The sequence below is a fragment of the Hemicordylus capensis genome, chromosome 3 (assembly GCF_027244095.1).
Source record: "Hemicordylus capensis ecotype Gifberg chromosome 3, rHemCap1.1.pri, whole genome shotgun sequence".
NCBI lineage: Eukaryota > Metazoa > Chordata > Lepidosauria > Squamata > Cordylidae > Hemicordylus > Hemicordylus capensis.
The window spans coordinates 290,834,364-290,850,313 of NC_069659.1; the positions used below are offsets into that span (position 1 = coordinate 290,834,364).

Below are 15,950 nucleotides of genomic sequence, written 5' to 3' on the forward strand. Positions count from 1 at the left end.
ACACAGGCTGAAAATCAAGCACATTAATTCCATAAATAAAGTGCTTTAGGGCACTGTGACTTCTGCAAGGCCCTTCTTTGTTACCCCCTGCTAACTAAACAAAAGAGGCATCATTTTGAAGTGGTGATTCTCTTTATTTAGCAGGGGGAGAGCAACTGGCCCTATTCATCCTAAGCACAGCATCCCTCCAGTGGCTGTTGCTGGTGTTTATCTTATGTTTCTGTTTTAGATTGTGAGCCTTTTAGGGACAGGGATCCATTTTATTTATTTATTTATTTATTTATTTATTTATTTATATCTATGTAAACAGTTTTGGGAATTTTTGTTGAAAAGCAGTATATAAATAGCGTATTCATATTCTGATAATTATCAATACACACACACACACACACACACATATATATAGTCTGTGTTTTTTATCAGTTACGTGTCTCCCCATATTCCAATATACTTTTGGAGCACAGCAGCATAAGAACAGCCCTGCTGGATCTGGCTCAAGGCCTATCTAGTCCAGCATCCTGTTTCAGATTGTAGCCCACATTTACATTAGCTGTTTATTACTCTGCCACCTTTATCATTTTCTCAGTGCTCTGATTGGAGTATCTTTTATAACAGCCCACAGGGAGTTATGAAAGCCTGCTGTCATTCTGGTGTTAACTATGGTAAATCCTGTCACATTTGACATTTTTCAGCTGTTTTGAGTGGGTGGATGGGTGGGATGGATGAATTTGAGATCTGCAAAGCCAGAATCCAGAAATTTTTCTGAGGTCAGAAGGAACCGATGATGATAACGTGACCCTGCAAAGAAACAAATCATTGAACTCTTGCTGAGAATTTTAATTGCTCTTTCTTAAGCTCTATTAGTGCTCCTTCAGTACTGAGCAAAATAGATTTCCATGTTGAAACCCTCTGTTTCCTGGCCTCTGTTTTTAACCCATGCTTCTCTGGGAGTTTTTGCAAGTTCTGTTGTGGAAGCTTTTAGTATTAACACCACAGCATGAGTTGAAAGTAAATCAATTACCCTTCATGCCTAAGTGTGAGTCTCTCCTATCCTGCCTCTGCCAGTAACCATGCTATGCCAAGGCAAGAATAGGGGACGACAGCTGGCATGGCAGGAGCTCAGATGTGCCTGCAGATGTGGTGCTAGGATCAGCTCTAGTATGAGAATATAGCACCAGTTGTCCTAGCTCTGAGATCCTGGCATCTGACCCTGAGTTGCTCTTTTTACACTGCAATTTGAAACAGGGGGCCTCAATTTAACTTATTTTTTCATCAGTTCCGTTGTAGATGTACAGATCTCTTGCAAGCATAGATATTGCACTTTGCTTTTTGCATACTTCAGAAGCTGCACATGAAAACTATAAAAGGATTTTGTTCACTGTTTCATTGTGGGGGGTGGAGTGGTGTTAAGAATGATTCAGCTGAGAAAGAGATTCTTTGTGAATGTTGAGTTGTGTTAGTATTGTTAATTAACAGCTCTGTAGCCTATACTCATTTATAAGCGATTATCTGAAGAAGAGATTTGGCGGAAAACAAGGATGTTCAGATCACAGAAATGGCTTTTACTGTCAGCCAGGGCATGCTTAAAACCAGACAGTGTGAATTCATGCTGGACATTTATATTAAACTATTGTGCAAGAATTCAGAATAATAGCTGAAGCATTTAACATCTTTGACACATAAGAACATATAAAAAGTCCTCTCTGGGCTGGATCATGTGCTTTGAGAACAAGTTTGTGAACTGTAAAGTAGTTTCTGTGTACTTTGGTGTGTATACATGTACATATACTGTAGGGCTTGACTGATCCCAGGCTCCATGGAGTCATAGCACCTAGAAATTTAACTGCATAGACTAGTTTACTCAGAGGTAAGAATTATTTAATAAAAGCTTTTTTTTGTCCCAAGTAGTTCTGTTTCTGTTCTAAGCCTGTTACTTATAAAGAAGATAAAGAGAAGCCTCACCCTCCACAATGTCCATCACTAGGTTCAGTAATTTTGCCACGTGTCCATTGTCTGACTCCTACATTTTTGGGCTGGCTGCCACTGCCTTCTCAGTGGCAGCACCTATATGTTGGAATTTTTTGCCTCTTGAGGTTCACCTGGCCCCTACGCTGTTCTCCTTTAACAGACAAGTTAAGACTGTTGTTCCATCTAGAATTTTTTACGTTTCTGGTCTTGGGCATTTGGGCAGCTGTGTGCATTTTCTCTCACGGTTGGTTATGCATTATTTTTAAATGATTGGTTCAGTTATTGTATTTTATTGTAATTTTTCATTACTTATTTTTACTGTTTGCCATCTTGAGTTCCAATTTTCAGAAGAAAGGTAGTATATACATCTACTCAATAAATAAAAATATGTTCTTAATGTGCTAAGAGTTTAAGATCCCTGTGGTACTGCAAACAGAAGACAATGAACACCCTAGCATAATTAAGTGACTGGTTATCTTGCCAATAGTACTGCACCAAGTTTTTGTGAGGTGCAGTTTTTTTCTGTGAAAGTTGCCTTTTGTGGGGAGATGTTCAGACCCATCCTCCACCTTCCATTCCTTTCCCCATTGTTCTTTAAGTCAGTTGATGGGAGCAGAGCAGTGTTCTCTCTATTTTTTTTTCATTTGTGTGCAAAATGGGTTTAGTTCTGGGCGGTAGTATCAAGGCAGTGTGCGTGCACATGTATTCAGAGTGGGGCCTTCCTGATTCAACCTGAGTGGGATCTAAAATTAACTGAGCGGACATTTAAAAGCTCGTGAGTGCATGCACATGCGCACGCCTTAGAGGGCACACTGGAGCAGAGAACTAATGTATTCCCCTTGCCAATTATTTCTTCACACTAAGATTCACATCAAAATGTACATTCACTGAAATTCATCCAGTGCAGAGGAACAACTCTCATATTCAGTTGTACATCCAATTACAGATGCTGTTCCAACATGAGTGTCTGTTTTTTGGGGGGGAGGGGAGACTTCTCCCCTCCCCTTGACATCTGACCCCTTGCGAACAGTTTTGCTCTCTCTTGCAAACAGATGCAAAAAAATTGGTGAAGAGATGAAGGCTTATTTTGTGAGGGTATACAAATATTAGTGAAACATCTTCTCCACCCACCTTCATTTTGACTTAGCACTGGTCACAAATGCTTACCTTGAAGTCAGGCAGGTGCCTTCACTAGCTATCTTCCCAGGAGTTTGGTTCTACTAGGAATACCTGGCTGTTTTGATGGAGTAAAACAAGACAAGAGGGCACATGCAATTGGACGGTGTGGTACGCTACTGTGTACATTACAGGATACATATCACAAATGTTCTAGAACCTTGGTTTTTAACGTGTGAGGTGAGCCTCTTTAAGAAAGTGTAGCTTGGGCATATGCAGTGGGAGACATAGTAGATTCTCTTATGGGAAAGGGCTTTAGATAGTGTTGATGACTTCGCTTTGCCATGGTGACACTGGTCATGCCTTGAGTCTCCTTTTGTTTTCACTTCCCCAGTAACATGTCAGATGCCCTTGCAAATGCAGTATGTGAACGCTGCCGGGCTCGCTTTGATCCCACAGAGAGAATTGTGAACAGCAATGGAGAGCTGTATCATGAAAACTGCTTCGTCTGTGCTCAGTGCTTTCGTCAGTTTCCAGATGGACTCTTCTATGAGGTGAGATAGTTATCTTTATGGTTGCATGAACAGTTACTTGGCTTCTCAAGTAACTGACATATACTGACCTAATTTTGAGAAGCTTTTCTTCATCTTTTTCTGTGGTTCTTTTAACGGTCTTGAATCCCAATGCAGTTCTTATGTTGGTGGCTTGCTTCCATTTCCCTTGCCTGGATAATATGGTTTTTACATGATCCAACTTTCAACTAGGCACTACACTCCTAGGCAAGTTTCGGACCATGAGCTATTAAAAAGGATGCACAAAAAGCATCTATATCCTTTCCCCATTTCTTTAACACTATTCATTTCTTCAGAATAAAGGGTATGACGGAGCTGGAAGTTTGGTCTAGACCCTATGAACCAATGCATGCTTTAACCCCTAAACAGATTAGCCAATATAATTCAGATTAAAGGTAAAGGTAAAGTGTGCCATCAAGTTGATTTCGACTCCTGGCACCCACAGAGCCCTGTGGTTTTCTTTGGTAGAATACAGGAGGGGGGTTAGCATTACCTCCTCCCACACAGTATGAGATGATGCCTTTCAGCATCTTCCTATATTGCTTCTGCCCAATATAGAGAGTGTCAAAAGCAAAGTGAGAGTGTAATAGATATCGTTAGGATAAAGAATATCATTACAAAAACAAACTGATCAACACTGTCGTATAAGGGATATTTGTCCCTTATCTTTGTAAGCATAAATTGTTCTAAAGGGAGATAGATCAGTACAGGAACACTCATTGTTAGAATATAAAATTGCACTAACAATTGCTGCAATGGAAATTATATTGTGAAATGAAGCTTGTAGAAACCAAGAAACAAGTTAGCCTCCTGAGTATTGGTAGAAATTCTATTGCATTGTACACGCATGCTAAGTAACCCTGGACTGGTTCAAACAATCAGCAAACCATGGTTTGTAATTTGTGTGAACCATTCTGCTGCTACTTGGCATACAGGTGCAATGCAACAGAATTACAATGCAATCATTAACAATTATTTGTTGTGATCATGCATATGGCTTCTAAGTATCCCAATCCCATGCACTCTTGCTCCCCTTGCCTCCTGAGTTCCAACATGTAGCTCTCACATGGACACTGTGGCCTATTAAACTAGTTTGGCTGAATCTTTTGTCTAACTGTGGCTTACAAATCATGATTAAACCAGGATATGAAACCAGAGTTGAATCTGTTTCAGATCCTGGTGAAATTGCGGTTTATAAACTACAATGAAACAGCAGTTCGGATGAGTGGCAGAACTGTATTTAACAAATGTCATTTAACAAAGGATTATTCCCTGAACCAAATTGTGATGAGCAATCTCAGCTTCTCCTGCATTTGCTTCTTACCTGATATTTATCTGGCTCAAGAATAAAAAGCTGGTAGTTGTCCTCTCCATGCTTCAGGTGGGCTGCTCTCTGCATTTTTCGTTCCATTTTTTCTCAACAGCACAGTTAGCCAGTTTAAAATTTGTTCAGCAGTTTTTAAAGAAGTCCTCTTCTATCCTTTTGCATGCAGAAGGTTCCAAGTTCCCTCCCTGGCTTCTCCAAGATAGGGCTGAGAGAGTCTCCTGCCTGCAACCTTAGAGAAGCTGCTGCCAGGCTGTGTAGACAATACTGAGCTAGAGGGACCAATAGTCTTTCTTGGTAGAAGGTGGCTTCCTATTTTCTTATATCTATATCTCTATTTCTATAGTGTGTATTTTTGCACTTCAAAATTGCTCAGGAGGTGAAAGTGACTTTCTGTTGGACACAAGGCCTAACCAGAGAACGATTCTGCTTTTAGAAGGGAAACTTGCTTTATGATTGGCTGGCCCTTGTGTCAATCAGCACTGTGCAAATCTGCCTTCTAATTAAATGTGGGTGGGAAACGGTTTCTCCTGAACCCAGTTGTGACGAGTTCACTTCTGTAGTAGGCTTTCCACTTAAATTGAGTATGATTTATGTATGTAAAAAGCTTATATTGGACATTTTATAAGAATATGTTCTCCTGCATTTGCCTTACAGTTTGAAGGAAGGAAGTATTGCGAGCATGACTTCCAGATGCTTTTTGCACCCTGTTGTGGAGAATGTGGTAAGATCTCAATGTGCATATAATCAAGCTTGCTTGTTGCTTGCTTGCTCTGTGTATAGGGAGATATACTGAGGCAAAGGGATAATGGATTACTGTATGCTTATTTCTCCATGGGGTCTGAATAAGAGAAGAAAAAATGTTTTGGAAAAATATTATAGAACTAATAATATTACATTGAATATTTAGCCTTGAGGCTGCAAGGGACAAGGTTCCCAATTTTCAGAATCTATTGAGAGAGCCTTTGTGATTCAGTGAAATGTTTGTTGATCCTGAACCTGGCAAATCTTGGGTTTGTCTCACTGAGTGGCCTTGGGCAAGTCCCTCTCCCTGAGCCTAGTTTCACATCCATAAAATGAGCATAACAATTACCAACCACAGTTTTGTTCTGAGGTTGAGTAGAGTAGCCGAAAGACACTGGGTGACATCTGACTAAGTTACTCAGTTGTGCTACTCAAGGAGTAGTCTAAAAGGATTACTAAATTTCAATAGGACTTTCTCTAGTAAATTTCATTAGGATGTCAGCCACTGTGCTTCATAAATTAAAAAAAAATTGTTGTGTATGGGATTCTCAAGGAAGGTGGTAGAGTACTCGGAAATTGATGTGGGCTAGCAAACTGAGGTTAAACTCAGACAAGACGGAGGTGCTGTTGGTCAGTAGAAAAGCCAGACAGGGTAGGGTGATTCAGCCAGCTCTGGATGGGGTTGTATTCCCCTTGAAAGAGCAAGTACGCAGCTTGGGGGTGTTGCTGGACCTGGCTCTGTTTTTGGATGCTCAGGTGGAGGGTGCCTTTGTCAGGGATGCCGATGGCACCCCTTTGCTGTGGCCAGGGGTGCCTTTGCACAGCTTTGGCTAGTGTGCCGGCTGCGTCCCTTTCTCAAGAAGCCAGATATGGCCATAGTTACCCATGTCTTAGTCATGTCACAGCTGGATCTGTGCAATGCACTTCACATGGGGCTGCCCTTGAATATTCAGACACTTCAGTTGGTGCAGAATGCTGCTGCCAGGGTTCTCTCTGGTACTATATGTAATATGGTCGGAGCATATTACAGCTGTCTTGAAAGAGCTGCCAATATGTTTCTGGATCCAAATCAAGGTACTGGTTGGTTATTACATTTAAAGCACTTGACGGTTTGGGTCCTGGATACCTGAAGGACCACCTGCCTGTTCCCAAGGGTTTCTGCCCACCCAACAAGGGGAGCCTTTGCTCCTTGTGCCAACATTGAGAGAGGCTAAATTGCCATGCACATGGGACAGGACCTTTTCTGTGGCATTCCAGACTCTAGAATGCCATTCCAGTGAATGTTAGGGATGTGTTCATGCATGGGTTTGATGCTGCTGAGGGGTGGGTGAGGGAGCAGCAAGCGGGATCCTTAAAAAGAAGGAGAGCAGGTCCTTACCTGCTCTCCAGCACCCAATGCAACTTCCTGCTGCAGCGACATTTCTCCCAAGAACCCACGTGTGGCACCCAGCACTCAACACCAGCACCAGATGCCATGCGGGTTCTGGCGTTGTGTGCAGATTCTTGGGAGGAGCACTGCTGCATCAGGAATCTGCATGGGGCAGCAGAGAGCAGGTAAGGACCTGCTCTCCTCCTTTTAAAAGATCCCACTCACCACTCCCCCTGCCCAGCAGCGCCGAACCTGTGCACAGACCGAGGTTGATGAACATCCCTAATGAATGTCCACTCTTTGACATTTGTGGCTGCTTTTAAAAAACAACTAAAGACCTTTTTATTTGTTCAGGTGTATACCCCTTAGGGGCTGCTGGGGTCTTTCAGCTCTCCTGTTTCTGTTGTCTTTTTTATGGTGTGTGTGTGTGATGGTTTTTATTGTTTAACTTATTTTAAGGTTTTATATGTGATTTGTATGGAATTTTGTTGTATTTTAACTTTTATAAACTGCCTTGGGATGCTTTATGAAAGGTGGTATAAAATTTGAACAATAAATACAATATAAATAAATAAAATGAAGAGCCTCTTTAAGTGTGGTGTTTCTGTTCCAAGGTGAGTTCATCATTGGCCGTGTTATCAAGGCAATGAACAATAACTGGCACCCAGAATGCTTTCGCTGCGAGCTCTGTGATGTGGTGCTTGCTGATTTGGGCTTTGTGAAGAATGCTGGCAGGTAAGAGGGGACAGAGGTGATGAACAAGAGAAGGCTATAATTTGAAAACTGAGATAAGCAGGGAAAGGGCAACGAGTCCAAAGTTGACTATTAAGTGCACTATGAAGAATAGCGGGAAGTGGTGGAAAGCAATAGGAGAAGTATTAGCAGAATCCAAATCCAGTAAGTTGTATCTAAGGTGGAGAATGACTGAATAGGGAACTACCCTGAAACTGTGGGTTGATTACTTTGGACAAAATGCCAGGCAGTAGAACACGGACAATATGGAGACTCTGAATTATATATTTACCAGGAGCAAGTTAATGGACAGCACTTTGATTAACATAACTGCTTTATTCTCTCTTTGAATTTAAACACTTTTAGATGTAGAACAAGTATATTTAAAAGAATGAATAAAATATGAACAAGTAAATATGGGTACAAAGGATCATACAAAAGCATCTCAAGGAAGTCAAGTAGAAAACCTAGAGATTAATGCTCTGTGCAGCAACATTCAGTGCTAACTTCAGGCATCACTGTGTCTGATAACAAGATCCACTGAAATGATGACCAGTAAATGGCACAGCTGTGGAAGAATTACATACTTATCTTGTTCATAGCATGAACTCTCTGAAACAATCTTCTTTTGATATATTTTCTATGTAGCCCTGTGAATTGACTTGTAGAGCTAATAAAGAGGGTCAGCATATTGTGGTTTGTGCCCCTGATTAGTTAGTTGCAATCTATTTTTGGTAAATGCAGTGTACGTTATAGGAATGCAATTAGGAAGATTCTGTAGCTAACAGTCAAGCTGCATGCACCCATAATGTGGCAGCATTTGGAGACAGCATTTGTCTTCCTGCTACTTTTGGGAAATGTAGGCTTACTAACTTGCTGCATAGCACACAAGTGCTTAGGTTTTAGCATAAGTGGAGACCACCAAAAATGACTTGCAGTAATGTTATGTTAGAAGAACAGGCTGATATATTGGTTCAGTTACTCAGGATTAAGGATCCTTATGCTGCTTAGGTAGCTGTGATGAGTGCAGTCTGCTTGAAGTAAGGACAACTGCACCAGCAAAGGTGGCATCACTAAGTGAAGTGCATCAGCAAGGGCTGTTGAACTGAATCAGGTTAGTGATTTGTAGCAAGTGCCATCAAAAACTTTAAGTCTTTTATGTGTGTGGGATTAACCACATACACTCCTATAGAAGCTTTCTCACAAAATGACATAAATTGTGTTAAATCATTGTTCTAAAGCTGCTGCTGCTGCAACTAATAACCTACAGCCAAAGCCCTAACAAAGGAGACTTTGAAGTGCTGCTGTGATTTTTATATCCTGTGCAGTGCAGTGAAGAGTCAACAAATCAGTGGTGAGACAATAGTTTGAGCTCTCTAAAGAATCGGAATGTTCTTCCTTTGTTGCAGCTGTGGTGGAGCCAATGTCTGCTTCCCTTTTAAAAAAAAATTGTGAATATGGATCTTTATTTAGATCTAGATATTGACTTAATTTTTTCAGTTCTGAATGGAATCTCTGAATTCATTGGATAATATTTCCGGCACGAGCAACAAAGAACTTCAGGGCAAGTTGCACATGTCAAGCCACTAAATCTTAGCCTAGCAGTCTACTTATTTGTTATCAGAGCCTAATCCTACTGTATCTGCTTCAACTACAGATACAGTATCTGTATTTCAGTGCAAAATTATTTTATGGTACAATCATGACTATTAAGTACTTGCTTTCTTCCTTAATCCCCAGTTATTCAGTTACTGTTATTAAGACCAGGCAGCCAGAAGTCCAGCTAATACAGGCTATGCCGCTATAAACTGAAGTTGTAGTCTACCTTCCACTGGGAATTATTTGCTGGTGGTAATATGTGAAAATTGCTGGGTATTCTTCCATAATTTCTCAACAGTGAAGAATAAGCTTTGGCTATGTTCTTGGAGAAGCACTGCTCCACTGTCTAGGGAATTTTCTTGTGCCAGATAGAAATGATTTGTTAAAAAAAGTGTGTTAAAATATTTACAGTTCAGATTTAGCACTCAGGGAGCTGTCATTTGTTTTCCCATCGCAGCTTGAAGGTAGCCGTGCCACCTTTTTGCTGCAAAACAAACCACACAAGGCCTCTCGGAACTTCTCGGCTACAAAGAAATACATGACAGGATCTAGGGCACCATTCAGGCTGGTGAGGCAAGAAGTAATACGATTGCCAAGAGCCAAGATCCGTTGCATTTCACAGGAAGTCTTCATTCCATCATAATTGAGGATATAAATGTAGCGGTTGACATGATAAGGCACAAAGCAGATCAGGAAGATCATAAGAACCATGATTATCATTTTGATGGCTTTTTCCTTTAGATGTTTCTCAACTCTGTTCCCTCGCTTCAGGCTGCGTATAATCAGTAAGTAGCAGGTCACTGTAGTAAAAAATGGAAGAGTAAATGCCACAGCCAGTGACACAAGAGCATGTCGTGATGCTTTTTCTCTGTAGAGCTGTAGGCAGATGATGGTGTTGTTCATCTCAGCTGTCTGCACGCTGACCAAAAGAGGTGCCATTGCCACAGCAACTATAACCCACAGGAAGGCACAGGCCAAATGGGCATAGAGTGACCTGCGGAGTTTTATGGACTTTACAGGGTGCACAATAGCAAGGAAGCGATCTACGCTGATGCACATGAGGAAATAGATGCTGGCATACATGTTGAGGTAGAAAAGGAAGCCTGTAAGTCGGCATGGGATCTCTCCAAACGGCCAGTGATTGCCTGAAAAGTGGTATACCAGTCGAGTGGGTAACACCAGCACAAAAGACAGATCGGCTACAGCGAGGTGCATCAGGAAAATGTTGGCCGGAGTGTTTGACTTTTGGTCCCGGATGAAAAGCCAAAGAGCCAGAGCGTTGCCAACAAAGGCTAGGATGAAATCCAGAAGATAGAAAGTAGCAAAAAGGATGTTCTCCATAGGGGTCTCTTTGCCACATTGCTCTGAACTTTCCAGGGAAGCGTTGAAGAGCAGGCCTGAAGAGTCTGCTAGGCTGTTCATTCCTCACTGTAGGCTTTGAAATGTGAACCTGAAATAAATCAAAAAGAAATAACTAGAGCAACACAGAAATCAGCCAAACCTGCTGTTTTCTCAAATAGGTAACTTACACAGAGCAGGATCCAAAGTATCTTTCAGGATGTTCTGTATATGTTGTGGAGCATTTCAGCCTTTCCCTCCAAAAGGCCTCTTCCCCTTCCCACACACACCTGAGCAGGCCTTCCAGAGCAGTGCCCCATGAAATGCAAGCAACTTCCTCCAGAAAAGTAAAAATCAGCTAACCCTTCTTCACATGCAGAAGCACTTTGCACACAGGATCCTATATGCTGTTTTTATATGATTTGTAAGACTTTCACCAGAAGTTCACATTTATTTTGTTGTTTTAAAAACTTCCACAGGATAATAAGGTGATGTGTAGAATCTCTGGACTTTATACTCCGAGAATGCCAAAGCTGTAGGGTTTCTGTGTACAGTGTGGGTTGCTATGTTCACCTCTGTTAAAAGCTAGGTTCATCCTGCCCAAGGAGTGTTCTTCATGAGCAATGAATATGTCCATCTTTTACTTGTTTTGATATTGTCACCCTCTGGTGGATAATTTTTATAATGACTACAAAACAGTAGTTTTAGGCTGTATTTTTTTTTTGTCCACTTATTTCTTAAACAAAAAGAAAGGCCATCAGTAGAATCAAGAATTAATAAGAAATTTAAAAATGCAGATATCCATGTTAGTCCTTTGGAGAGAAAAAATTCAACAACAATAGTAGCATAATAGTTTAATTAAAGGTAATGTGTGCTGTCAAGTCAATTTCTACTCCTGCCGCCCATAGAGCCCTGTGGTGTTCTTTTTGGGGAGAATACAGGAGGGGTTTACCATTGCCTCATCCCTCACAGTATGACATGATGCCTTTCAGCATTTTCCTGTATCGCTGCTGCCTGATATAGGCATTTCATACAAGCAAGGATTTGAACCGGCAACCTTCTGCTTGTTAGTCAAGCATTTCCCTGCTGCACCACTTAAGGTGACCAATATTAGGACCAGCTAAAAAGTCACAAAGCAAGCTGCCAGCTTTTGAGTTCACCAGAACTCCTCTTCAGGCTGTATACTAACATGAAAAGGGGTACAGGAAAATATGTTAATGGTCATGATGGAAAAGCTCAAGTCTGCAATTTGCCCTTGTCTTAAGATGGAATGTAAGAAGTGTTATGTGGACTTAGTTAATGTTGTTTGATTTATTTATTTATCTAGCACATTTATATGCTGCCCAAAACTTATGTTTGTCATAAGTTTAATAAAACTTTAAAACATAAGTTTTATATAAAATGTTGACTGTGTTTGATATAAAATAATCTCAGGCTGTAATAGGACAGACTGAAGTAAAGGAGCCATGGCTGCTCTGCCTTCATAAATATAAAAGCCAACATTATTCAGCTCTATCTCAAGCACTAATCAAAATAGAAGGGTCCTTTTTAATAGTGTGAAGTGTAATTTCTTCTTCTGACCAGAGAGTGCTCCCTTGTACAGCGTGTTAAAAAGAAGGGATTTCCCTCAGGCCCCCAAGTCAGTGCCTCTAATGCATTTCAATGGAGCTTGAAAAGGCAAACTCTCTGGTGGATTGTGTCCCAAAAGGTCTGCATATGCATCAGGCTGCCTAATGTTTTTGATTTAATTTGCTCTTCAAGTTTGCTGGTGGTGGGGAACCTTCACTGAGTGTAGAACAGGGCTGTACAACTCAAATGCCCTAGTGGGCCGGAACCATCAACAACTTGGTGTGCAGGGGCCGAGGTCAATTTTTAGCACATTACATTCAAATTAAAAATATTATTAGTTACTTGTGGATCTATTCCCCCTGTCAATTGACCCATAGTTTTAAACAAGGATAGTGGCCAGAAAATGGGTCCTGTCCCTGCTCATCAGTGGGGCCCCTGGAATGCATGCCAGCCCCAAACAAATGCGAAATCTTCTCCTCTCCCTAAATTGCCGTTGCTTTCAGGCTGCAATCCTAGGCATGCTTATATAGGAGCAAGCCTCACTGGGCACACCATGGAGCATATTTCTGAGAAAACATGCACAGAATGCATTCTTTCCTTGTGTTTCATTGACACATTTTGATGGTTGATATGAAAAGCAAGAAACAAATCTGCATCCAAGTGGCTAATTTTTAAATCAATGCATACTTCATTAATTCACAGAGATGGGGTTTTAGAATAAGAACACTCACTGCCTCCACTATGTTACATCTCTTCTTGTTCTTCTTTAACTACAATCCACAGCACAATTAAAAGACACTCAGAGGTATCCTGCTGACCAATTACACACTTCCTACGATTTAGGGACTCATTAAGAATGTGAATGTTATCTAGTAATGTGTTCCTTAGCAAACCTATTGATGCAAAATGGTATGTCTGATTTGTACTAGGCTTCTTGTTTTCTTTATCTTAACATTCATTGGTACACAATGAAATAACGGACATGGCTGGCCCATGGAGGCCACTCAAAACTGCAGTTGCATGGTGCAGTACGCAAAGCTGCAGTTGCATATGCGTACCCATATCCGCAAGATATCCTGGGCATTATGCATCACACAGGACAGTTTGTCTCCATGCCACCATAAAACAATCTTGTCAGTAATGTGGAGAAACTTGTGATGGGAATTGATCCACACGTTGAGCTGTTACACATGAGCAGCTTTTCAGTGGCTGCAGTATCAAGTGGCCTCTGTTGGCTGCTCTTTCATGAAGTGAGCCTGAGTGATTAATTGAATTATTTTTGGAAAATTGCTGCCCTGCCATACCTCATTGTGTCCTCATGTGTAGTTGTGGCCTTCCAATATCTATAAGCTGGCAAAATGTATGTAGAGGAGGCTTTATAAAAACCACAGTCTTTAATTAATGAAGTTATATTATAGTTCTAAAAAAAAGACCTGATGTAAAGTTAACAACCTTTATGTTTGTGGGAATTACTAGTTATTGGCAGTTCATCCTTAAACTGTATTGTCATAAAGGCTCTGAAACAATAAATAGGTAAGTGACTAGCTGTTGTCTCTTGGACTGTGTTCCTAGATGCAGTGATTGTAGCTATGTTTCTAGATATACTGTCCTCCATACTGTTTTGGAGTTAAGAGATCCACACCAGTAGTAAGTTATACCTGCAGTGTGACTTTGCACACAGTTGATCCTTTGAATTGTGTGTTGTACGTTTAAGCCTAATTTGTGTTCACTTGCATTGTGTATGCAGTCTTCTGGATCATTGTTATAGTTTTCACAAGTTTCTTGATGTTTTTACTGGTCATATAAGATTTGATAAAAGGAATCTACTGTTGCAGCTTCTATGGCATAACTATAAGTGGCTTTGCAAGAAACCAAGCTAACATATTGCATTAGTACTAGCTCCCCTGAAGTAGGTGACTTCTTGGCACCCGGTACCTTAGGAAAGCAGAATGGTTTTTAAAAGCATCATAGTAAGAACGCTCTGTGAACAGGAGTGTGTAAAAGTTTGTCCCACCATAGAAATCCCTGGCCTGAGATTATTTAACAATGCTGTCCACCTATTTCCATTATTTGGAGAGATGTTGATTCATTGGAGGAGCTTTAATAGGCTGTCACATAGTACTTGTGTCTAGTTTCTGGTTGTACCATTTTCACACAACCTGCTAAAATGTGCATTTGAGCATCACTTACATGATGAGTAAAAATTATTCATTTATTATAGAATGCATCAGAAAATGGAATATGTATAGACTGTATTACAGATCAATTTGTGTGCCAGCCAACATAAGCTTCCTGCGTGAAAACACCCCTTACTGTGTGCAAAGGCTGCTCCTTTTACTTTCCCTTCCAGCTCCTGTAATTTGCAGATGCTGGGAAACTACCTGTTGCTCTAAATGAGAAAGTGATCTACACTTTTGTAGTGTAAACCCCCCACAGAGGTGGTTTTCTCTCTTGAAACCAAAACTCTTACCTTTTGCAGCTTGCAGTCCTGTAGAGATGAGGAGTGAAGATCTGGTTAGCTTCCTACGGTAGACCGCAAATGTTGAAAAGGAAGCAGGGCTAAAAATTGTATGATGGATCCAGAAGACACAGACTGTGGTGGACTCAGTGGGAAAGGAAGAGGGAGCTCCACTATATAGAGACCTGCTAGTGATGATAGTCCATTATCATCTTGCACATAAGAGGAGGGTAGATAACACACTTGCTGTGAAAGACAGTTTTCATTCCAGCTGAATGCTTGGACGGGGGAGTTGCTGTTGTGTTTATGAATATTCCAATGTTTGTCCTGCTCATTAAAGCCTCTCTCTCTCTGAACTTCTGCCTTTAACACGGAGTCTTTGGAGCCCTGTGACCATTTTAGAGGGCTTGAAGAGAGTTGTGGAAAGGGAGGGGAAATTTGGTGTTACAGACACAACAGGACATTTCAGAAGGGGATAATTCCATAATGGTGGGAGTGGGGGTGAGAAGGACGGCTGCCATAGTAACGGCTCAGTGATTCTAAGACCTCCCTTTGCTTGCAGTGGAGGAGGGTCTATAGGATAGCAGAGGGGGGTTTCTGAATGAGAGGGGGGTGATAATGGTTTGTCAGTGGAAAGGGCTGAAGGCCCCTTATTCAACTGAATGAGAGGGGTCTCTTTTTAGGATGTTTGCTATAGGGTCTTAGTGTCCTGCCCTGTATAATTAGACTCCATTCCACAGTGCGGAATAAAATTGATGCCTTTATCCTGAGAAGAACACAGCTGCATGCTCCCATTTATAAAGGCACGCTGTCTGCTTTCTTTCTAGGGACTGTGGTTCTTGTCTGAGATTGCAGTATCTTCAGCTCTAGGGAGGAACAGAAGAGAAGACTTGTGAAGAGGGAGTGTTAATAGCATTCCTTTCCACTTATGCTCACAGTGGCTGTCTATTTCAGACTTATAAAAATACAATTTATTATTAGTTCAATTTTACTAACAGGGACAAGGAGGCTAAGTGTAAGTGACCTGCCTGAATCTCTCAGGAAGTCCACGAGACTGCCTCGAATAAGACCAGGGTCTCCTGGCTCCTTGTCCCAAAGTATTTTCACTCTTATCTGTCAGCTGGTCTTATGTACCCATATATTTAGCTCTACAGATAAGCA

The 15,950-nt window shown here is 41.1% G+C and overlaps 2 protein-coding genes across 7 annotated transcripts in view; one reads left to right on the forward strand and one right to left on the reverse strand.

Annotated features, from left to right (window-relative positions):
- Window positions 1–15,950, forward strand: part of LIMS2 (LIM zinc finger domain containing 2) — a 40,423-nt gene that overhangs the window by 11,327 nt on the left and 13,146 nt on the right. For all 5 annotated transcript variants that reach the window (XM_053306288.1, XM_053306287.1, XM_053306291.1 and 2 more), the window contains 3 exons: window positions 3,479–3,638; window positions 5,638–5,704; window positions 7,708–7,828. In XM_053306288.1, coding sequence (XP_053162263.1) covers window positions 3,479–3,638; window positions 5,638–5,704; window positions 7,708–7,828 — 348 coding nt within the window. The remainder of the gene's footprint in view (window positions 1–3,478; window positions 3,639–5,637; window positions 5,705–7,707; window positions 7,829–15,950) is intronic.
- On the reverse strand, window positions 8,142–15,219 carry GPR17 (G protein-coupled receptor 17). Of its 2 annotated transcripts, none has more exons than XM_053306292.1 (2): window positions 14,802–15,219; window positions 8,142–10,874 (listed from the first exon to the last, which is right to left on the reverse strand). In XM_053306292.1, exon 2 carries the CDS (start codon window positions 10,844–10,846, stop codon window positions 9,830–9,832), a length of 1,017 nt encoding a protein of 338 aa, XP_053162267.1. In that variant the 5' UTR covers window positions 10,847–10,874; window positions 14,802–15,219; the 3' UTR covers window positions 8,142–9,829. The 2 variants fall into 2 exon arrangements, with proteins under 2 accessions (XP_053162267.1, XP_053162268.1); XM_053306293.1 differs by lacking the exon at window positions 14,802–15,219 and adding an exon at window positions 10,954–11,037.

Bases quoted from the DNA above. Each gene is read 5' to 3' on its own strand.
- GPR17 (XM_053306292.1), bottom strand. From the start codon at position 10,846: ATGAACAGCCTAGCAGACTCTTCAGGCCTGCTCTTCAACGCTTCCCTG.